This window comes from Betta splendens, chromosome 13 (genome assembly GCF_900634795.4).
Source record: "Betta splendens chromosome 13, fBetSpl5.4, whole genome shotgun sequence".
In the NCBI taxonomy this organism is placed as follows: Eukaryota; Metazoa; Chordata; class Actinopteri; order Anabantiformes; family Osphronemidae; genus Betta; species Betta splendens.
Window position 1 is genome coordinate 18,240,605 of NC_040893.2, and position 23,707 is coordinate 18,264,311.

General features: G+C 48.2%; 1 protein-coding gene across 10 annotated transcripts in view; it reads left to right on the forward strand.

The window, feature by feature from the left end:
- tenm4 (teneurin transmembrane protein 4) overlaps positions 1-23,707 on the forward strand; it is a 104,855-nt gene that overhangs the window by 34,631 nt on the left and 46,517 nt on the right. For 4 of the 10 annotated variants that reach the window (XM_029170575.3, XM_029170574.3, XM_029170576.3 and 1 more), the window contains exons 4-13: positions 2,442-2,663; positions 9,074-9,323; positions 11,114-11,188; positions 11,425-11,523; positions 12,280-12,515; positions 16,633-16,797; positions 18,466-18,680; positions 19,630-19,840; positions 22,741-22,842; positions 23,012-23,206. In XM_029170575.3, coding sequence (XP_029026408.1) covers positions 2,442-2,663; positions 9,074-9,323; positions 11,114-11,188; positions 11,425-11,523; positions 12,280-12,515; positions 16,633-16,797; positions 18,466-18,680; positions 19,630-19,840; positions 22,741-22,842; positions 23,012-23,206 — 1,770 coding nt within the window. The remainder of the gene's footprint in view (positions 1-2,441; positions 2,664-9,073; positions 9,324-11,113; positions 11,189-11,424; positions 11,524-12,279; positions 12,516-16,632; positions 16,798-18,465; positions 18,681-19,629; positions 19,841-22,740; positions 22,843-23,011; positions 23,207-23,707) is intronic. The other 6 variants (XM_029170579.3, XM_029170582.3, XM_029170581.3 and 3 more) reach the window with 3 other exon arrangements.

Here is a 23,707-nt window from a genome sequence, read left to right on the forward strand (position 1 = left end):
CCTGGACTCGCTGCTATAATCACAAATCTAAAAATCTGTGCAATTAGGTGTCCGATGTCTGAAGAAGGTATAATGAAGACAAGTAGACGGGTGAAACATTCATAAATTGGGTATTTGGGATGTTGGAGAGGGTTGAAAAGGTGCTTTTCTACCAATTAGTGATGCAAATAGCGCAGAAGGAGCCGGTGAGTCTGCTCCAGTATTCTGCTGGTAACACGAGTGGGGAGAAAAAGCTGAGCCTGGCTGAGCTCCTCTCCCAAATACCGAACAGCCCACTGCACCTCAGGAAATACTATTTCATGCCATGCACCTTGTCCCAGCGCAGAAATGGAGCTGACCGCTCCACTGTGACCTCCAGATGCAAATCCAGCGGGAGGAGGCGCGGGCTGCTGTTTCCGGGCCTCTCTGACCCGCTGCCGTTTCCAGGCGTGAAGCCCTACGTTAAACACGTGCGCCGCGCCGCCTCTTTCACCGGTCCTGTGCGTCCGGAGCGACGCCTCCCCTCGCAGCATTCACCGGAGGCAGTCACGGATCTCATTTAGCCTTTTGTGTGTTTAACGCTGCTCCTTTCTGCTTGAATATACTTCATTATCGCTGCACAGCTTCAGAATGCGTAGCAGTTGCATTAGAGTCGTGACGATTAGCTTGATTTCAGAGAGAGGACGATCGAGGCTCTGCACGGACGCGGCCTGTGTGTTTAGCTGATGTGATCGTCCTGCAGCCGGAGTGGAGGCGCTGCTAACGGCGTGCACGCGCAGGCTAATCACAATTCACGGCTCCACATCTGCATCTTCAACACCTATTTGTGGCGTTCAGACCGGACTGGCAGCGTGTGGTACCGAGCATCACACGGTCCACGGGCTCCTAAGTAAAGGTCCCCGTTCGCTGCCGTAACAGTGAGTGAAGGCGCAGTCGATCACATCTGGCAGCCGAGGACCCGTCTCAGTCTCTGCAGAGGCGCATTCATTAAACAGAGACAGTAAAACCTTCGTGCTGCGGAGCACGACCACCTCGACCTCCTTCGGGTCGCGACTTTGTCCGTTTGTCGAGGACTTCATCTCATTGCTGAATTTTGTCTCCGCGGCACAAAAAGCCCTGCTGCTCCGTCGCGCCGCGGCGCCGCTCGTTTTTCTCTTTCATGCCTCAAACCCAGTCCTGCCTGTGGCCTTTCACGGCGGCAGATGCTGGAGCGTCGGTGTCTCAGACGTATTCAAAACATCCGGGGAAGGACATTAACGGTCTCTTCAGCAGCTCTTCCTCCCCCGATTATACGTGGCTGTACATTGAAGCTCAAGCGCGTCCCAGTCATCAACCCGCAGCGCGGCCCGGCGCCTCTGCGCCCATTACCAGGCCGGTGCTGGTGTGTGATGTGTGGCGAATATAGAGCACAAACTGTGACTCTCTGGGGCAGTGGGCATTTAGTGCGTGTGTGGGGCTGCGGCTGATATGTTAATATCACTAATTGTTTCCTAATTAGATGCGAGTCACTGAGTCGTACTTTAATACTCTTCAGGGATCATTACAGAGCGGGAGGAAATTTATCTCTCTTGATGGATGACAGCGCAGTCAGCAGGATTTTCAGCATCAGGACCGACGGAGTGACGGCGAGCGGCGCCAACGCGGCGGCGGCGCTGCTTAAACGCTCCCGTTTGCAGCGTTAATCACACATCAGGAGGAGGTCTGCACGGCGGCATGGGGGATGGAGGGCAACAAGGCTTGAAAGGAGGGGCCACGTGCATCGCGTCCACGTGCAGGACCTGGGGTTGAGTATTAGGACTTAACAAGGGCGATAAATGAGCCCAAATGGGAGTTTGACTGTACAGGGCGCTGCTGAGGTGAGTGGCCAGTCGCATCCCTGTGGTATTTGCTATTACTGAAAGCTGATGGACACCGAGTAGCGAGGAAATAGGAAGGATTGGTTCAGGTTGAATTCATTTCTTTGCTGGCAGGGGTTATATGTGTTTCCACAGCAGGGGGTGTTAACAACCCTGCCATGTCTGGGAACACATTATTTATATGCCGGCTGCACAATGCCCCAATCTGAGCCGCGGCTTCTTCTACTTTGCAGAAGTGCAGCTACTTTGGATAGTTTTACCCGGGGAAGGTTTTCCGCTGCGCTCGTCTGCAGGCCGGCCTGTACCACAGAATACACACGTGCCTCTCACTAATCCTGAAAGTGGACTTTCCCTTATTTCATCCCAGTTCATGGCTCTGAAGCAGAACAAGTCATCGTTACCTTCTGTCCTCTGTCAAAGTCCCATCACTTGTTGGCATTGTTCCTCCCAGCTGGGTGAGGTGGCGGATGCGTCTATCGCTTTTGAAGTGTCACAGTTAACTCTTGCACGTGTGCATGTGTGCGCCGCCACTATGTGATGTTGCCCTGTGTTTGGGTGTGTTTCATCCCCCTCCCTCCATGTGTTGTCTCTGTTTGTGGTCCACAGGTCCTCCACTGCATTGTTCATCCGCCTCCTCCTCCCCTGCTGAGCAGCTCCCATACCCTCCCCCTTCCATTGCAGCCAATCAGAGCCAGGGAGGGTTGCTAGGTAACTGTGCGGCTCAGCCAGCCCAGGACTCTGACTCTGAGGATGAGTTTGGCCCCAATTCATTCTTAGTTAAAACTGGCTCAGGGAACCTGTATGCTCCTGCCACTGCAGCTGCCGATGGTGAGTTTGCTTCCAAACTACTGTTGCTTTCTAGAGGTTAGTGTTCCCCTGCTCCTGAACATGTTGTGCTATAGGTCATGCAGATGGCTGCGGGCAAGAAAATGTCCCTTTTTTCTCAGCGCCATGAGAGAGAGAGGAAACTTTGAGTCGATACGTAGCCTCAGGAAATTGACAGAACTCTGTGAAGCGAGGTCTGCAAAGTTCAGATCCTCACTCAAAGAAATGGATGGTTTTTGGTTCAGTGGGAGATATTTGTCACTGATATTTCTTTTCAGTTTCAATGCATGTTGGTGGGAGTTACCGTGCACACTGCTTCTATAGGATTTTCAGAAACAGCCTGTTTTTGCATCCTCCGCACCAGCAAATAAGTAAGAAATAAAGAGAGGAGCTTCGTAGCAGCCGCAGTGTATCAACATATAGACTGTGTTCACTCACACCAAGGACCTGGTGCAACTGTGCTCAAACTCCAACAGTTCTTGAATTAGATCAGGCCTCAAAATTCCCCAAGTGGTTTCTCATTAATAAATGTCAGCCATTCATTCCTCTGGAAACACTCGGCGTCCTCTGTTGTTGACTTAACTCTCATTGAGACTGACAGCATGACATTTGCGCTAAAACTGCAAACATAGTGTTGACAGTTGACAAAACCCAGTCAGGGCGAGCGATTCCCAGTGGATTCACTCGCCAGTGACACCGCGGACACTGATGCACCACGAGGCTGACGTTCTCTGGAGTCGAACCGTGACTTCGTTTGTTTTATTATCGGATTGCGATAGATTCCTAGATGCCTGTTTAAGACCTTGACTCTCACTCATCCTCAGTTCTAACCCCTCAAACACACACAGCCTGTGAAATATGGATGGACATTTATTATTTCCTTAAGGTTCTGCCAAGAAACTAGATTTATCATTATGGTCACACAAAGTATTGATTGTTAATTATTCGTCTGCATCGAGATATTGTCTTTCAAACTCAGATTTATTTATTATTTATTTATATTTTGTGCTTCTCACAGATTCAAGTGTTCAATAGGAGTTTTTTTTTTTTAAGATCTAAACGTGGATGTGCTTCTAGCGTCTAGTTGCTTCTCCCACTGGCACAGTGAACACAAAACAAAATAAAATGGTCTAAATAATTGATCAAGCTTACAACTTAACTACCCAAAGGGCTGCGTTACATCAGACTGTGGCCTTGCTGCTGCTCTAGAAGCAGAATGAGTTATTAATCCCTTTGCAAATCTCCTCCCTAATTCCGCAGCAGCGACACGCTGGTCACCCAGCGGTGACATGGCGGTGCCCAGGGGCACGCGGGCGGAGGGAATGGCCTTTACCGCGCTAGATTTGTCTCATAACAATGACAGCGATTTGCATAGAGCAGCGTTTAGCTTGGCCCCAGGCCGTCGGTGAGGAGCGGGGGAATGTTTCCCTCCAGCCGCCGCCGCCGCAGTCGTTTCCAGCGCCTGCGAGGCTCCTGTTACGCTGCAAGCGACGCGGCATTTTATTCTGGATGCTGACGTTGACGTTCTCTCCGAGGACCTTTCACCTCCCTGGTGTAATGAATAAGTGACGAGTAAATGGTGGCCAAGTTTTCCTTCTCTGTTTGAGGAGCTGTTTGTTCTGTTAAACAGCAGTGAAGCCTGCTCTTTGTCCTCCCTGACTTTCTCCATCAGCAGATCTTTCATTTGTTTAGTTTCACTCCACTTACTGTAGCAGCACGCTGTAATGACGGCCGCCTGACTAATGCCGATTAAAGCGTGACTTGTTAAATTTTAAACAGGAACTAATAGTTTGTATTTGTCGTACAGAGCGGGATTATGGACGCCGTCAGATAAACAAGCACAGGGAAACAAAGTGGGCCTGAAATAACTGGCTCATCTCGTCTGTTGCCTGAATATCAGCTGTTTATCACTTACTGTAAGATTACGTTAGTCCAAGGTCATCCCTGCGTCCGCATCGCAGCCTTAACATGTGGAGATGGATTTTTGAACAGGTAAACACTCTCAGCAGCCCGTCGTCCCCACATTGGTACCCACCAAGGCTGCGGTGTTTGTGTTATTTTCCAGGATCCTGTTTTCATTGGGACGAGGCTGACGAGGCTGCTCGCTGAGGCCTGCAGTCCTTTTGTGAAGCATGTGTTTCACCGTAGCCCTGGGCTTTCTCTGGGGGGCTTCTTCCTGGGGAGGCTGCCAGTGGGAGCCCGCTGCCACGCTGAGCCCCAGGATCTGAGACACTGCAGCCTCCCGGCATTAGCATCTCTTAATGCAAAGCAGCATGGGGTGAGGCCAGCGCGGGCTTTCAGGCAACGGACCCGCTGCACCGGCTCACAGCTGACCGAGCAGGAATGCTGAGGCTTAGGGACGCGTCTGCGTGTGAATTCAAATAAGTCTTCATCTGAGCTGTTTAATCTCCCCGTGTGTCTGCGAGGAGTTGGGGGAATCTCGTTAAAAGAGGTCACACCAGAAAGTAATTTCGCCACAGACACCATGAGGAATGAAACTATCCGAGGCAAAATAATAGTTTAATGAGTAGCAAATGGCACTCTGACGCCGTGCCCCCGAGTGGGGAAGGTTCCATTTTTGGCCGCCGCGTCGCGCGCTCCTCTCGATCCTGGAGCCGGTGGACGATTTGTCCACTTCCATTCAGCGCGCTGTTCACCGGCGCGCGGACCGTGGATAATGCGTTTTGCATACCTGCAAATCTTCCTTTCACCGACGTGAATTGAGACGCATCATTTTCATTCGGCGATCACTGCCGACCATCTGTGCCTTCTAACAGAATCTCCAGCCTCGTGATGGATTCGCAGCCGAGTGACAAACAGAATGGAGCGCACGCTTCCACTCGTCACTCGGCTGCAGCAGCTCAGTGAGTGATAGAATCCTCCGGCTCATAGAGCTCACAGACCGACGCACATTAGGCTCGCAACCAAAGATCAGCTTTTAAAGAAATATTTCATTTGTTTGTTCTTTAATTCTGTGTTTCTGTAATTGAGTTGACCTTTCACTCCACATTTACATATTTAGCATGAAACACATCCTGGCTCATTGGAGCCTCGTGTGAAGCTGGTGGCAGGACGCTGTGCGACAGCTCCCCTTTTCTCCTCCACTTAGTGATGAAGGTGAGCTTATATTTGGACTCCAGAAGGTCTCATTGCCTTTATTCCCACAGCGAGAGCCGGCGCGGAGCCGAGTGTTAAACCCACCATGTGTTGTTTGCGGTACCTGTTACCTCTCAAACGGCTCTGAGGAAGACAGCTCGTATTCCCGCATGGCTCTTCCCTTCAGACTTTTCTAATGGAGTGGGAAACGGCGGCGGGAACCGGCCTCACGGAGCCCGAACAGAGTGCAGCTTCACTGCCTTCATGACAAATTCTATTTGTATTTTTATAGACAAGTGGTACTCAACTGGAAATTCTGCTCCCATGATTAGCCAGAGGGCTTGTAGCAGTAAGCAAGATTTAATGATTTATCTGGGCACTGGATAGCTTTTGATTAATTCTGTATCGAATGGCTCACACCTCAGTGCGCTGATCGGGTGTTCGGGGCATGTCATATCACTTTATTTCATCAGGTGTGACCATCAGGGCTGTGGATTTTATCCACTGTCCTTGTTTTGAAATAGTCCTCTCTGGTCACTGCCCGTCAAATTAGAAGTCAGCGTTCTTCTATATTTAACCTGATGTGGCTGAACTGTACCACAACAATGTCAAATACCACCCAGTGTTATTATAGTTAAAGGTTTGATATTAATTTTTATCACACTTTTTCAAATTTAATAAGCTATTGCAAATATGAGACGTTTGTTTAGCGTATAGCTTATTCCATACTGACATGACGTGCTTTACACTTAGTGGCTGCCATCTGGTAGCGTGATAGTCATGGAGATGTGCACCCAGCGAAATAAAGGCTGATTTCCTGCAACAGTGCAGCTTATTGAACTGTTTCCATGGCGACTGTCGCTGGTTTCAGTCAGGTGGGACACACGCCAGCCGATGTGGAGAGTGAGATTTGCAGGAGTACTCCTCAGCTGCTGAGTGGCATCATTACTGACAAGTCCGTGTTAGTAGTCAAGGAAATTTCAAAGGATTTTCATCATGTCCTGAAAAAGTGAGCATCCGTGTGTGTGTGTGTGTCTCAGTTCACTGTCTTTGCTGAAATGTAATGAATCTATTAAGCCTGTGAAAACAACGTGTTCTAAAGTTTCACCTCATTTGGGTCAGAATGTGCAGAGATTCGCAATCACGAGACGAGAAACCTGAAAAAGAAGCGAACGTGCTTGGAAAATTCCCACTGTTATGTTTCATAAAATCTCCTGAAGGTTTCCCTCTGAGTTAATCGTAGTGGTATCTGATGCCTCCAATAACACGTTGGACAGTCGCCTCCCAGCAATTATACCAGCCTCTCCGCAGACAAACATCTCTCCGGGTGGGGGAAAGGTCTTAGCTAATGAAGTGGATTTGCCTTAATTACTTGTCTAGAATATCAGGAGGAGGCTTTAACCAGCGCAGACGAGTGTGAGGAAGAAAAATGAAAGCGCTGAATGGATATCTTTAGGCATGTGTTTAGAATGCCATGTGAAAATCTGCCCATTGTGTGTGATAACAAATGAATCTCCCTGCTCTCTCACTGATCCGTTGTGCAAGGCAGGTCAGTAGAAAACCATTTATTTCCTCCGTGCTTTAGATGCTAGTGAATAAGTGTTGCTGAATCGTCGCATCTGTGGGGGTCGCGTCGCCCGGCGCTTTGTCTCATGAACAGGCCTGCTGCTCCTCTGTCTCATCATCCCCACCCAAAAGCACTCACTACTTACTCACCTGACTGTTCAGATCTTTGGTGTGTAGTGAATTCAAACAATACTACAATCCAAAAAAGCTTATTGTTCCCCATTTGCTTGATTGACCGTTTACTTTATTTAAAGCCATCCTCACTAATTGCATTGCAGCAGTGATGAATATGTTCCCATGATATTTGTCTCCATATGTCTGTGCAATCCGCCTAAGAAATTAGCATAACCTTATTGATGGCTTTAGCATCAGGTGCATTACGGAGCAGGAGGGAGGTCATCAGCAGCTGTTTAACCACACATCAGTCTATTGCTCAGTGGGACCTCGGTGTCGCTCCCTCCCAGCGTCTCGGCTAATTATGAGAGCGGCGTTGAGGCCGTTGGAAGCTGATGTCAGTGTTACGGATGCTCGACGCTCACCAAAATGACCAGTCCGTATAATGTATGTGTGATCTGGCTGTGAGCCAGGAGTTGATCATTAGCGTTGGCGCTTTTTTGCTGATCATTAATCCCATGCGTCGTAACAAACCGTGAATCTCGATGCTTCCTGGGAAAAAGCAGCAGATTACTTTTTGGTGTTGTTTTTTTTCTAGCTGACCATCTGTGCACATTACCTGTAAATACACACTGGGCTCTCTGTCAACTTTACGAAAACGCCTTGAGGACTGAATCACGCTGCAGCTAGTTCGCTCCTCAACAGGTTATTTATTAATGTGCCTTGAGTGACACAGTGATGTGGCAGCGCTGTGTTCCTGAGCCTTCAATACATAAAATGCCTCCTGATTTCCTGACTGCTGAGGGTGGGTATTGGTTTAATGAAGGACTTGATTATACAAAAACAAATCCTCTGCGTGTCTATATTCCACTAGTTCGGCTGCAAATTGGCAATTTAGTACCGTGGATATGTGTGAAATAAAGGAGGCCGGGCTGAAGGAAAGCCAGCGTTCTACTCTGCAGAGCCAGGAGTTCATTGATTGATGAACGGCTTAGCAGATGTGGAAATAAATGGATACAGAGTTCACAAACATTGGTGCTCTGTCTTGTGCGCTGCAGAGTATCAAATTGTGTGTAAAGGACCACTGGGTGCAATATGTTCCTCCGCACTTCACATCGAATAGGTTTTAATCTTCTAAAGGTAAATTGACAACAGAGCTGGGAAGAGACGTGAAAATGGCCGCTGACCAGCACAAATGTGATAATGGCGCGCAGCTGATACTGACGGGTTGTTAGCGGAAAACAAGGCCCGGCTCGTTACTCGCGCCCGTCGCAAAAGTCAAAGCGGCCCCCGTTGATCTGTTAAAGACGCTGCTGCTGAACAGACAACGTGTCCATTCCAGAGGCCAGATCCTGAGAAGACGCCCTGAAACGATGAAAAAGGCTCTTCAGAGTTGTTCGTGGCTTAAGTGAAAAGTGTTCAGGTGTTAATGTATGAGCCGCTGATGAAACGTGTGAACGTTGGAGCTCAGGGAGTGGAAATAACACAACGATCGCTCAAGAAGCGCTGCCAGTGCACACTTCTACGAACCTTTCGACTCCTCGGTAGTTGTCGAGCTACTAAGCTGTGAACCGCCTCTGGAGACGAGCGTAATGAGTGCATGGCGTGCTTCATTCCTTCTCCTCCTCTGCTTCCAGACGCAGCTTTTCAGAACCACTCCCGGCTGCGGACGCCTCCTCTGCCGCTCTCCCACTCCCACTCGCCCAATCACCAGCACCATGCGGCCTCCATCAACTCCTTGAACCGGGGCAACTACACTCCGCGGAGCAACCCGAGCCCGGCGCCCACGGACGGCTCCGCCCCCCCCGAGGGCCCGGCCGGCGGCCCGGATTCTGGCGGCGCGCAGGACAACTGGTTACTGAACAGCAACATCCCCCTGGAAACAAGGTAGCACCAGACTAGTCCCCGACAGTGAGCAGGGTGTTGGCATCTGTAGGTCTGTGCCGCATTGAATTCCACTGTGCTAATGAGCGGCAAAGCAATAATATGGACGTGTGCTGCTGAGGGCAAGGGCCGGCGTTTGCGATGGACGTGGTTTTGTGGTGAGCAAGAGAAAAGCGCTGGTTCTTGGGCCTTGAGCCGCCGTTAGCGGCGATCCCACCACCGGCAGCCGTCGAGCTTAAACAGCGGAGTAATTATAATCACACTGGTGATGAAACAGTACTTGCGAAATTGCATTCAGGCTCCCGTGAGCAGGCTTCACAGCTCCTCCACTTCAGCTCTGAGTCTTATTTATTTCATATTAATCAGTATTCATTTCTTTTGCACATTTCTCAATAGGAGGCCCTCGTGTGAAGTAGATCTGTGGAGTGTTATTGTGACACGGGGGATGTCTGTTCCTTTGGCTGGTCTTGTTTCCAGGTAGGGCGACATGGGGGAAAAAAGCCAGGCAGAAGGATGCCAGCTCTTTAATGATCTCATGACTTTGTTACGACGGCTGAGGTCAGAATCCGCAGCAGAATGCTGATTATGAAGGACGTTGGTGTGAATACAAAACAAGTTTTACTCAAGAATCTATTTAAAGACGGTTTTTGCCAAGTAGTGTCTAGTGTTTGGTTTTGATAAAATCCATTGGGCCAAACTCAGATCCACAAGTTCATGGTGTCAGTATTAATCCCATGGACATAAATGAAATGCTAACAGCTACTAGTTAATTCGGAATCACTTCAAACAGGCTGTCGTTTTTCCGTGAGACGGTTCAGTCAACAGGAAAATGAGCATCAATTCCAGCTGATGGAGGGACAGTTACGGCGTTACAGTGAATGATTACACATCATCTAGCACCAAAGGTAATCCTGCACAGGTATTCCCTGTGGAGCTGAGAACAGATGGCGAGGAGAGCGGATCTGCAACAGGCGGCGGTGGCAGCATGTGGAGGTTTTTGAGCAGAGTGACCGCGTGCTGCATGTGAGGCTGCGCGACCGGATCTGGGCTCAGGAAACTTCATCCTTAACGTGTCCGAGCCCGACGTCATCGCTCTTCCTGCAGACACCAGACCGATCTACCTGTTAATCTCGTGCTCCATTTTATTCTCGGATGCCTTCCACGGATATTGAAACTTTAAAATGAAATGTCACCGTTATTTAGTTAATATTATGACAAGTGCCCTCCTCTTATCACTTTTGTGAAATTTAATGGTCTAGATAGATCTGGCGCCGGTGGGTCTTATCCTGCTGTCGCTGGAGCGCTGCCAGCAGTTACTTGGCCTCACGTAGCCTCGCCATTTTGTTTTCAGCTCCTGCCAAACGTCTCGCTCTTCATTAAAAGTTGCATTCTTCCTCTGAACACAAACTTCAGGCAGCGTCGAGGGGCTTCGCAGCGGCTCTCGGAGGAGCAGGAGTGGAGAACGAGGCTTTTCTCTTGTACCACGGAGCGCGTTCCGCCGGCCCGTTGCATGTGGACAGTTCATTCCCCCATCGCATTGCTTCAGTGTTGACTTATGGAACAGAGCTGTCATGGGGGGAGTGCATTAGGGGAGAAATGAGACTTGTGGAAACTTTAGGAAGAACTGAACTCCTGTTTGTTTTTCGAGGTGTTGCAACCATTAAATGATAAACATCTACACTGTCCAGTGTGGAAAATAATAAACTTTTTTACGAGGTGTTTTGTCTAGAAGTTCTAGCAAAGGTTCTTATTTGTAAGTGATGCATTGTTTTCTTCCAACAACAACCTTTAAGGAGCCAGAATACACTAATGTATATGAGAGAAGAGGCAGACGCTTGCAGAGAAGGGCAGGGCTCGTACAAAACCAGGTATGGCAGTCCCCAGATGACGACAGCTAGATGTTACCTGTGTCGTACCTCCGTAGAAGTAGTTCCATAAGGGCCGTGTGTGTCTGTGTGTGTGTGTGTGCGTGCGTGTGTGTTCTTGTCTAGATTTCCATTTCTGGGTCGTTGCTGTTGCTTGCTGATCACACTGTACTGGCATTTCTGTGTTTGCTGCACGCGACTCTCACTCGCTTCACGTTCATCTTTCCACCTGTGTGTAGAAACATAGCAAAGCAGACATTCCTAGAGACTTTTCAGGAGAACCTCATTGAGATGGACATTCTGGCATCCGCGCGCCACGAGGCGTCGTTCAGCGACGGGTATGTTGCATGCTCGCCATCTGACTCGCACCACTGTCACACTCTGCTTCTTTGCTATGAAAACAACGTTCTCCCATCACACGTCCTCAGTGCTGGAACGCTGTCAGTCATCGCTTTGTCTCTGTAGTGCTTCGCTGTGTTTGTCCCCTGTCTGTTTAGTACAACTAACAGTCTTCACTAAGTCACATTGGCTCGTGTTGCCTTTGATTAACGGGCAACACGACCGCTTTATGAAACACATTTGCTCATTTGATCTGTCGCAACAATGAGAAAAGTCAGATTTGTCCGAGCGCCTCTGTGGCCGTAATGTGACATTCAATCACGTCCGTGTCACTGTCGCTCGTGAGCCTCTTGTAAAGGCTTCGAAACGGCCTTGACAACAGCCGCTGCCTCTGATGGGCCGATCATGCGGCCGTTGGACACGCAGCTCTACACGTGTACTCCGCGATAGCGGCCCCGTTCTGCAAGGGCGGATAAATGTGTCCAGCTCCTCGTATTGAAGGTTTCTCCTCTGGACAGCCTTGACGTGTAGTTACAGGGAATTACGCCTCAGCACGTTGGCATGAGTGCATAAACAAAAGCCAGCTGTGGTCATTAGTCGAGTAAATTATATGAAATATTGGCCCGGTGTTTAGACAACGTGCTTTAATGTGCTTACTACTATAGCAGCAGCTTTAGCTCTCAAATAGAGAGACTTGCTCTTAATAAACATCCCTGAAAAATTAGCTAACTGAAGAGAAACTGTGTTTTTTGCAGGCACTTCCTGTTCAAACCAGGTGGAACGTCTCCAATGTATTGCACAACATCACCGGGATACCCTTTGACCTCCAGCACCGTGTACTCACCGCCGCCGCGCCCCCTGCCTCGCAACACGTTCTCGCGACCTGCCTTCAGCCTGAAGAAACCCTACAAGCACTGCAACTGGAAGTGCGCCGCTCTCAGTGCCATTCTCATCTCGGTGACGCTGCTGTTCCTCCTGGCCTACTTCATTGGTAAGTCACCTCCGATGAACCTCCTACATGGCCACTTATACCTGTCTTCCCCCGGCCCTGACCCTCCTCTAACTGCAGGCGCAGGATGAGTCGGCGCTCTGTTGTGTTCCCGCCGTCATCCATTTTAATAGTGTTCGGTCTGCACTCTTCACCCTGTACGAGGACGGTTCTATGAGGACTCGCAGATTGGCTCCTCCAGCACGCGTCTCATCCCACGTTACATTATCATTTGCAGATTGGGTTGACTAAACGTGCACAGATGGGCAATCCGGTTCCTTGCTCCTGAGAGAAGGTTGGGTCGGGAATGAATAAAAAAAGACATCAGCCACCGCACAAGAACGCGCATATCTATATTATGGGATTTACTGTCACTTGACCAGGACACCTGTGTCACAGCTGTGCAACAAGACATTAAGTGTTCTCTGAAGCTAACGTCCAACGTGTTAAGTGTGGTCTGACATCTGGGTTTCGTATATCACTGCTGTAGAAACTACTACTGTAGCAAGAGCGTTTAATTCCAGTAAAGGTTATTCTGCTCAGTTGATATAACCTCACGTTAAGACGTTATGTATTATATACATTTACTGTACATAGGCTGATTTTATTACATTTTACATTTAAAGACTTAGATTAAATGTAAAATGTCGTGACTCATGGAAAAAGTAATGGACTTGCAGATGCAGCGCTGGTGAGAACATGGTAGTTAATTTGCATGAAGCCGGATCCGTCTGCTCGGCCTTCATCAGTGAGATGAATTCATTCTACATCGGGGACATTTGTTACAGATATGCATTATGCTGTAACAATCATGAAAGCTATCGTGTCGGCTTTTCCTCGAGGCCAAACCAACTAAAACCCGATTATTCATGTTTTGTCACCAGAGCCGCTTCATTTAAAAGCCAGACCAGTGTTGGACTGGGAAAAAGAAATGGGCTGCTCGCTGGTTACACAGCAAGATTTAATCAATGGCGGTGGGTGTGAGCTGGTTGGGGTTGGGCCTGTTTTTGGGATCAGTGGCGTGGCCTGGCTATATAAACAAAGACACAATAAGCGTTGGCTGTTAATGCATTGTGACCTGGCCTGAAGCCAAAAGCCTGACAGCACTGGACCCATAGACACACTGTGTAATTATACCCCTGCAAAACCCAGACCATCTTTGTCTCGCTGGAGACAAAACTACTCCCTAAGACCGGAATTTCTAATCAAGAATGAGGACCATATTTAATTAAAGGCTGATGAGAAAATACATTTAATTTCAAGAGCAATTAATTATTGAGGCCTGTAATTGGGAACTCTGGGTGAGATGTCTAATGAACCCAATTATGCCTCATGACAGATGTTTTGACTTGCAGCATGGTTTTATTATGTCACAGCTTTGTACATTGGCACATTTTTAAGGTGCAAAAAGGTCGGAGTATTAAATGGAGCCATGTTCCCTGTGGTCGCCACTCATTAGCACATTTGCTATATGCTACTCATTTTGAGGCTGTCAGTGTTCACCCTGGGCATCCAACCAAAAAGATCAGGCTCCAGACATGATCAACCAACCCATCATTTGTAGCAGTAGTAGTGTTATTTAAAAAACAAAAATCAAGTTTTATTAAGATTGTGGTTGTAATTGGAGTGCAACCAAATCTCTTCTAAAATGCTCATTTGGGTTTTTGGTCGCTTGCCTAATGCAAGGCATCATTAAAAATGAAACTCCCATACAAATATTTAATCATTTATCAGATCCATGTAAATTCTGTTCTTCGTGTTTTACGTACACACAACTTGTGTAAGTTGTATTCATTTTACTGAATATTAACACCCTGGAGAATATAAATTTGCAAAACAAATGGGCACTTAAAGTCAGATACCTTCTGATTTCAAGTATCATTTAAGTGCTTCTGACAGACTGAAGTAACAGCGGGCATCAAGAGATCATGCAGATAAAGGCTAACAAAGCTACTGGGCTAACACGCTAACAAGCACGGAGTCCGCCGTCGGCGGTTTTCACCATACAGGCAGCAGCTCGATAAGTTCGCAGAGTGTCAAGGGAGAGCAGCTCCATACGAGAGCTGGCAGCAGCCGAGCAGAGGCCGACCGGCCACAGTCGGGTCTACTGTAGGGCCGTGTCTGTTTATTAAATCACTAAATCAACCGCGGTTGTCATGAGAATTACAATTTAAATTCTCACCATTTAGAAGTTTGTTGCTCACTCTGACCCTTTCATCTCTAAGGCCTGAAGGCTGAAAATACAAAAAGTATCAGGATCACTGAACAAATGGCCAAGACAAATCCCACCACGCAGTGTTTATTGCAGGGAAATACTGAAATACTGCAACCAAACGCGACGCATTGCACCACAGGCTAAATGTTGTTGCAAATGCACTGCGTAATTATTGCACTAGCATATTTAATCACCTTTATAAAAGAGCTATAATTTACACTGTTACTGTAGGTGAGACATGAGCCAAGTTCATTTAAAAAGACTCATTAGCATCTAATCTCATATAGCATCATATTCTTTCAGATTAATACTTTTTTATCATGCTTATCCACACATCATGGCTTCTATGCAGTAGTTATAAAGCGCAGGTATGTGGCGGGTGACACACAGCAACATGCACCGCTTTTCTCAAATTGGTGGAGAAGTCGGCTCCTACAGCGTCGCTTCTGCTAATTGGGCGCAGAGTTAAGCACAAGGAGGACCGCCTGGCTGATGCTACGGAGTGACGTACTCTTGACAGGTCAAGGGGCTCGCTGGCTCGTCGTGCCGGCGGCCATGCGCATTAGAATTTTGTTTTTCGTGCAACCTGTCTTCACTTTGACTTTTGAGTGTCATTGAACAGAGCCTGCAAAGTTTGAACCCCACGGAAAACCAAATTAGGAGCTTCTCTCCTGGCTCGGGCCCAGTGCTCTGCATATCACAGATACCAGGAAATAAATCTTTAAGGAGTGGAGAGGGGAGGCGTCTTCAGCCATTTTCCATTAGAGGCCTCGGGGATGGATGGGATGAAGAGCGAGGCTCCACAAAGACGCGATTACTGGGACACTTGGAACGACACCGTGCCTAGTGACTTTGCCGTAGTTCTGCCAGCATCGTGCACGGACTTCTTCCATTTCGCCAGTCAGCGTGGAGCAGCAAATCAAAGGGAATGTCTTTCTGGAGCTTACAAAATGACAAACAAAGCCATCTGTCTCCTCGCTGGTTGTCCTCTACTGACACAGTCGTTTCCACCGGACCGGACAGACGCAGAACAGATGCTGGGAGTGAAGGCGAACTTTCATCATCTCTGGGAATATTTGTGTTGCGTTGTCCCTCATAGCTGCACCGTGGCTACCTGTCAAACTACAGGAAGTGCTATAACTATACAGTGTGTCTAAATCAGTCCAGTAAAGAAATGTACAGTTCAAAAACATTTAATTTATGCAATGAAAATTAGAAAGACAAGATGTCCTAGCATCAAGGTGTGAGATCATTTTCAGGCAAGTGAATTGTGTGGTTATAAAGTCAGTGTAAAAGAACCAACAAACCAATAAAATAGCTATATCGAGTTCCCGGGCGTTTTCTGCTGACTGCTGGCTTCCATCGTGGCTTTTGCCTCGCTAAGCTCGTCTTGTCCATTCTCTTATTGGTGATCTGTCATCGTCAGCCCCTCCTCCTCTGCCCTGCACTCGACTGCCATTGTTACAAAGGACATTTCTTTTGTCGACCTTGTAAAATATCAGCATCCTTCATCCACCGTGCTCACGTTGAAACACCCCTGGTGTCTAATGTGTTATGCTTCTTTTTTTGCCGGGGAATGTGAAGGTACTGAGGTTGAAAAAATGACAGGGCGCCGGGGAAGGTTCACGTCGAAGTTGTCGTAATGAGACAGATGTCGTCTCGCGGGGTCAAGATAGCATTTGTCTTCAGATCGTACGGCTAAGCACTTTTTTATAAAGTGCCTTTAACCATTAAACCACGTATTGTTCTTTAGTCTTTGAAATGTTCCCTGCTCCACCATCTCACAGCTTTCACCTTGGGATAAAAATACATGTTTAGGGGTTGGTTTGTCTTTAGTTTGTGGCCCAGTCTGTGTGATTTCAACATGAATCACGTCTGAAGTTGTTCTTATGTTTAACATTTCAGCCATGCACCTCTTTGGATTAAACTGGCACCTGCAGCCGATGCAGAGGCAGATGTACCAGCTGTCAGAGGACAATACCAGTGGCCTACCTTTTCCCACTGACCTGAGCTTCCCCCCATTAGGGAACACGGGGCTGGAAATACCAGATCGCAAAGGAAAAGACGACAGTAAGTGCAATTTGATGTTCCTTTAATTATATTCAAAGAAACCCAAATTTAGCAGGGGGGTTTTGAGTTGGAAAAGACTCCACAAGAATAGAGTTTCTCAAATCTTTAGTTTGCAGATGACATTTTGAAGCCCAGACAAACACGTTTCTGATTATTTTGTTGTGCGGTTGCACATTGAGCCCGTGCGTCTCTGTGGCGTGCTCTGAGATCTGCATTGTAATCCTGTGAAAGTTGTTGTAAGTGGGAAAGTGTTATTTGTTCCTGGAGGGGGAAATGGGGGCAGCTTAGGGGGCTGAGTACCCAGGGGCTGGAGGGGGATTAGCCACTCTGCCCCTTTCATCTCCGGGCTGGGGCTGCCTTCGCTGGCAGCCGGTAAAAGCATGCGCTCACCCCTCGCTACCAACCGCTTGACTCGAGGAAAGTTTGCCGTTTCATTCTCAAGCAAAAGGCTCCAGATTCAACCATGTGATTTGCCAGTGACTGCCTACAATAGGTGCAGGACGGGTCCATTAGCATATAGATGAATCCAGGAGTTGTCTATTTCATTTAGCAGACAGCAGAAAGTGTGTTTAGCTAACGGCGAGCGTGACCGCGGACGAGCGCGGGCGCCGCGCGCATGCGGCAGCTGTTGCTGATAGGAAATCAATAGCCATACTTTTGTAAATAAGTCTCATTTTGCGCCGCTGTCACTAGAAGTAATGATGAGCAATGTAGTGTTTTCTCAAGGTGATGCAGATGTTCTTAAAATTCAGCTTGGTGCTCGTGTTCGAAGTCTTCCCATTAAAGCGCAATGTCACAGTTTAGCTTTGCACAACAACAGCCATTTATTCACCATGAGGCCCATTATGCCCCGGTCTCCGCCGATGATTTATTTAAACAGCTGATGAGTACATCATTAATGTGGCGCATAAATAAATACGCGGCCCAACATGTGGAAAATGAGCCCGGGTGCCGTAACATTATGTAAGACCCGGACTCGGCGCCGTCTTCTCCAATAAAGCCCGATTGGCGCCGACAGACTTTTGAGGGGAGTGCCATCTGCTGTGCCACGTGTAACCTAAAGCCACCGGGTCCTGGGGGCGCTTTGTACGGGCGTCTGCTGAAATTAGTTCATCTACATGGGCAAACAGATGTTGCCATCTCCACAGAGTCCAATATAAGTTGTATTACGGAGCATATGGGCATTTCCTGGCAGTGGAGGAGCTCGTACCTGAGCGAGTACTAGCGGCAGAGATTCCTCTTGCAGTTTTTTCCTTTTTTCACTGTGTTTGATCAGAGCCGGAGCAGTTATATTTCCTTCTGTACCATGTCCACGCTTACTGTTTGGTCTTTTCTTGCTTTTATTTATTGAATGATTTGATGTCCTTGATTTCAAATAATCCTTCCTACCTCTTATCAAAAATATTTCACCTTTTGTAAAAAGGATTTTCTTTCATCTGCAGTTTCAGAAAATCAACAGAAAGCAAATAAATATAATATAGATGATCAAACAGAGGTTGAGTCGGTATTTTAAGGGGTCATTCGTTATATTTTTTTCTGACTGTCAGCGATATGATTGAATATCTGTGATATGGTCAGACTATCATGCTTCAGCAGACTCCTCCTGTCTTCCACATGCTGGATTAATGGTGTGACATCCTTGACCGATTTGCTTTGTGTGCAATGCAGGCAAATTGGACAGCTTGTTCCCAGATGACAGCTATATAGATATGGGAGAGATTGACGTGGGGCGCAAAGTCGCGCAGCAGATCCCTCCTGGTATCTTCTGGAGGTCTCAAGTCTTCATCGATCATCCCATGTACCTGAAATTCAATGTGTCCCTCAGCAAAGATGCCTTAGTGGGGGTCTATGGCAGGAGAGGTTTACCTCCATCTCACACACAGGTAGGACTGTTACAACACATGTTCCGTTGTGCTTATATATAAAAATAAAACTTGAACAATTTACCAACATCGTGGAGGATTCAGGCTTGTTCAGTTCTCCCTCCACCACAGAATGCAAATGTAGATATTGTTTAGAAACTCGTTCTAACCATGTAGGAGCATGTCATGAATACAAACAGAATCATAAATCTCCCTGTTATATTATGGATCGCTTTTATGTTGGAAAAGGATTTATGGTGAAATTTTTCCAGGTTCAGTATCATCAATGAATCAAGCGCATTCGCCAGGGGACACGAGAAGAAGATTTTTCTCTGCGCTAATTTCATATATAAATATATATATGTGGAGCGAGTCAGATAGATCATGGTATTAATCCTATGTGACTGTGCTCTGAAGACTTCTGTGTTTAACGTTGCTTTAGTTTCATAGCATGATTTGTTTGCCGTGGTGTCAAATGTGGTTTATTTTTCCAGTCAAAGATCATGTTTGGCTCTTTCCTCTATTTTTACTTCAAAGAAAATAATCCCGAGTGGAGTTTTTCTGCTGTGACTGATTCCACATAGAGTGGCAGATGAGTCAAGAAGCCCCTCCTTATGTAGATCCAGATGAAATGCGGTCTCTTTGCTATTCATTGAGTCACTACTGATCGTTGCAGATGTTATTTGGCAAACACCAACTTAAATTCTTTCCCCAGTTTCCTGTTTTTTCGCTTTAATGGTTTTAAACAGGCTTTCTTAGGAGATACTGGAGTGTGACGCTATCGCAGCTCGTGCAGCCGCATTGTGTCAAGACTTACTCAAGCTCCTCTGGAATGATGAGTTATTCATGTAGACCAAATGATGCTCCACTATAAAGAGGCCTGAAAGCACTCCGGTCTCATGTGTCACTCTAATGGCGTGTCTGCGGTCCATCCATCAGTCTTCCTCACTTTGTGCGCGTCTGTCTGCAGTTTGACTTTGTGGAGCTGCTGGACGGGCGACGCCTCCTGGCGCAGGACAGCCCGGGCCTGGAGGGGCCCGTGGGCATGCAGCGCAGCCTCGTACCCATCACCACGCACGACACGGGCTTCATCCAGTACATGGACTCGGGCATCTGGCACCTGGCCATCTACAACGACGGGAAAGAGACCGAGACCGTCTCCTTCCTCACCACCGCCATAGGTGAGCACTGCGGGCGCAACCTGCTGCTAAAACCTGTAATAGCAATCCATATAATCCATATAATACCAGCCAGCGGCGCCGCTGCAGCAAACAGCCCAGATTTGGGGCATGAATCAGAGGCAGCTTTTGGGAGATTTCAACACCCAAGGAAAGTGCAGGTTAATCAAGGTGAAGTTGAATATTACAAAAATCAGGACATCAGTGCTATCCTGCCATGCCCCTGAGTAGGGCACTGAGAGATCATAATATCCTCATTAGCCTGAGTGTCTTCAGAGCGAATCAGGGGTCCAGCTTCTGGGAACCATTTGCATACAATTCAAAGTATGATTGTACCCTCCTGCTAGTGCCATATTTGATCACGATTTGCTCCAATTTCCATCTACTTTCCATATATCAAAGTGGGGAAGATTTCTATTCCTCTGACTAACTCGTGTGGCACAGATGCGCTTCAGACGCACATCTTTCTTTGTGGAGGTGATTTCATTTTGTACTCGCCCCTTTTGTTCTCCCTAAAGCGCCTTTGATTAGCGCCGCTGTATCAAGCAAGGTGTGAGAGGGCCCGAGGTGTCGACTTTCACAGGCACGGCAGCTGGGAGCTGTTCTCACATGCTCTTTAATTAAAAGCTCCTGGGCCAGAGTCCATCTGTGACAGGGTTGGTGCCAGGCGGCAGATCGATGAGGAGCTGTCCTCAACACCAATGTAACACCAAGCGGAGACAGGCGCGAGATGCACTGTGCCCCCCCCCCTCCGCTGTCCCACCAACAGCTGCATTCAATACTTAATATATGATATGACACAAACAGGGGAGGTCAGGGCGGCTTGTGCACCTTTGCTTACTTCTTCTTGACTGGATGAGCTCGCAGGCCTCCCCGGTCTGCATGGCTGCCTCAGGTATTCTGGGGGGGTCGGGCCGGGCCGGACTTAGTCAGAGGGAGAATTCTGCCGCCGTTCGCTTGTATCGGAGCTGATCTGCCCACAGGAGCTGCGAGCGAGGCAGAGGGGCCCGTTCTAAAATGGGTCACCGGTTAAGTGCCCTTCAGCAGAAATTGAATCTCACCGACTGCCTGACTTGTATTGAGCCGTGGAGGGATGGCGTTGACCTTCAAATGAGGCAGCCCAGGTATAGAAACACACGGGAAGAGTATCTGGAGCAGGCGCGCGGAGAGTCGCGAGCGGCGTTGTTCAGACGGCGCTAACCGTAAAGCGCTAGTGTTCCTGACAGCGGCGGCGCCTTTCACTGTCAGCGAGGCCCTGAGCTCCTCACAGGCATTAAACGAAAGCGCGGCTCCTCGATCCACGTGCGAGGCGGCTCCAGTGGTCCTGCCTTTAATCTGGGCCGCTCCTCGTTACTTGGCCGCGGCTTCATGTGAAACGTGTCTCCCTGAATGTTTCGCGTCACTGCCCTCTGGAGCACGAGGCCATTTGTCCCGCTGCCCAGTGCTTGGAATCGGACGCGGCTTCCTGTGCGGGGGGAGCGAGGTCCCGGCTCCGGTGTCTCAGTGCACACAGCCACCCGTCATTTAAAGGTGCGCAGCGTCCTCGGGAGCGCGGCGAGGTGCAGATTAAACCTTCCTATTGCACGCTGCTCTGTCCTCGCGGCCCGGAGAGGCTCGCACAATAGTTAGCTCCCTCGATATGAAGAGAAATGAATTTCAATGAAGCCCTGCTTGAATTCGTGATTTATGTGTCGGCCTATGTCGAGTGTGTGGCTAAGAGATATTCATGACTTCCCTTCCTGCTCCGAGAGGACATGGGGAGTGTGTAGTCGACGGTGCGTGACCAGCACAAAAACCAAAAATACAGAAACACCAAACAATGAAATAACCATAATTAAAGATACCAATTTAGAAAAACTGCTCACTTAAAGTCGTTTCATTACAAGCTTCAGCTGGATCTTTTAGATGAATAATAAATTACAACCCCTCTTAGATTTTTTTATGTCCTTATGTACAGTACTTGAGCTGTGAGATACACATGGGGAATATTTCCTGCATAATTACAGCCAGAAATAGACACACACACACACACACCGACCGCCTGTTGTAAGTGCATGTTTTAGATAGTGGATGTGAACAACCCCAGCAAAATGCTGATGCGCCTCCTGCACCCGGGGGTCGTCCTGCCTGCTCCCCTCCCCTCAGCCCACACGACCCCGGCAGCAGCTCTCCTTCGCTGCCTGCCCTCGTTGTTCGCTCTCTGGGCTGCGTCTCTCCCTCTTCGCTCGTCTCTCCCTCTGTCTTGCGTTGCATCCTCCGTGATGATTGACTCTCCAGAGTAAAGGGAAGCTGAATCCGCGGCTCATGTTTCGAGCCCTTTGTGGAGCACAAGAGGGTCTTTGTTCAGTAGGTTTTCCCTCAGAGCTCCTCCTGCCTGAAGGCAGTGGACAAGATTGAATATTTTTCAGCACCATTTCAGGCTTAATTTGCTGAGCATCATGTTTCAGAGCTCTGCGGGTCTCAACTCAGATCAGGAGTCACTATTATTCCCAGTAAAACCAAGTAATAGAACGTGGTGGTAGAAATAATACAGTTTTCCAATTTACTTGATTTATTTGGACGGATCGATAGAGGAACGATGGGCGAGGCTGATTGTTTTCATTGAGTCCCTCAGTCTGTGCATAACCTGAGTGTCATATTTAGATTGTCTCAGTATAGAAAACATACAGACGTGTGGGTGTCCCTACTGTAGCTTGGAAGAGATCAGGGCTTGGTGAAGTCTCCCAAACATGAGTCCCAGTCAACGATGTTTTGCAGTGAAACCGAACCGTTGACAGGTCTGGAGCCAGCGCTTATTACTGTCATTAGCATGGGGATAAAAATCAACCCAGAGAAAATGAGTGGGAGGAAAATGGTTTTTCAAACCACATTACTCAGAAAGGGCCCTGATTGCTTTCTTGCAGACTCAATTGATGACTGTCCCAGTAACTGCTTTGGAAACGGCGACTGCGTCTCTGGAACCTGCCACTGCTTCTTAGGATTCAAAGGACCCGACTGTGGGCGAGGTGAGTCTCCAGCTCCGTCATAACGTCTTCATCGATCCCTCTGATTCACAAACACACTGCATGGCTCCCGTGTCCTCAGCGGACGATGCTCTGCGCTGCTTGGTTTTCGCCGTGCATTGCTTTTTGCAGTGTGGAGGGGGCGTTTCATGGAGGTCTGCTCTTTTCACAGCGGCCTGTCCGGTGCTGTGCAGCGGGAACGGTCAATACCTCAAAGGTCGCTGCATGTGTCACAGCGGCTGGAAGGGCTCCGAGTGCGACGTTCCCACCAACCAGTGCATCGACATCACGTGCAGTAACCATGGCACCTGTATCGTTGGAACCTGCATCTGCAACCCGGGCTACAAAGGGGAAAATTGTGAAGAAGGTAATTGTTTGAATGAATCACTTTAATATGTGCTCAGACGCGGCCGTGCGCCAGGATGCTCATAATGGCACAGGTCCGGCTTATTTAGGAGTCTGAGTAGTAGTAAAGACAGGAAGACGAGCGTTCAAGCAATAACACTTCACCGTTAGGTGGCTTTTCCTGAATAAATCACAGCCATAAGGTATTACTTTAATCGAAACAGTCCATTTATTGTCTGAAATTCAGACACTGTGTCTGATGTTAATCCATTAGAAACCCCACACTGGCGATGCTGGATAAGGCTTGAGCAGATAAGATTGAAGGAGCTATTGTATTTGTCAGCTCTTGAAGGCTCTCATTTCAAGATGAAAAATGGACCCTGGGAGTTTGATAAATGGGGGTTTCTGACATCTATAGGCCCCCATTCTATTTTGGGTCCAGCGCTGGCCATAAGGAGTGGAGGGGAATGTGGACGAGGGCCCCTTAACATTTTTACCTTTCTTCCGTTCGACCTTCAGCCAC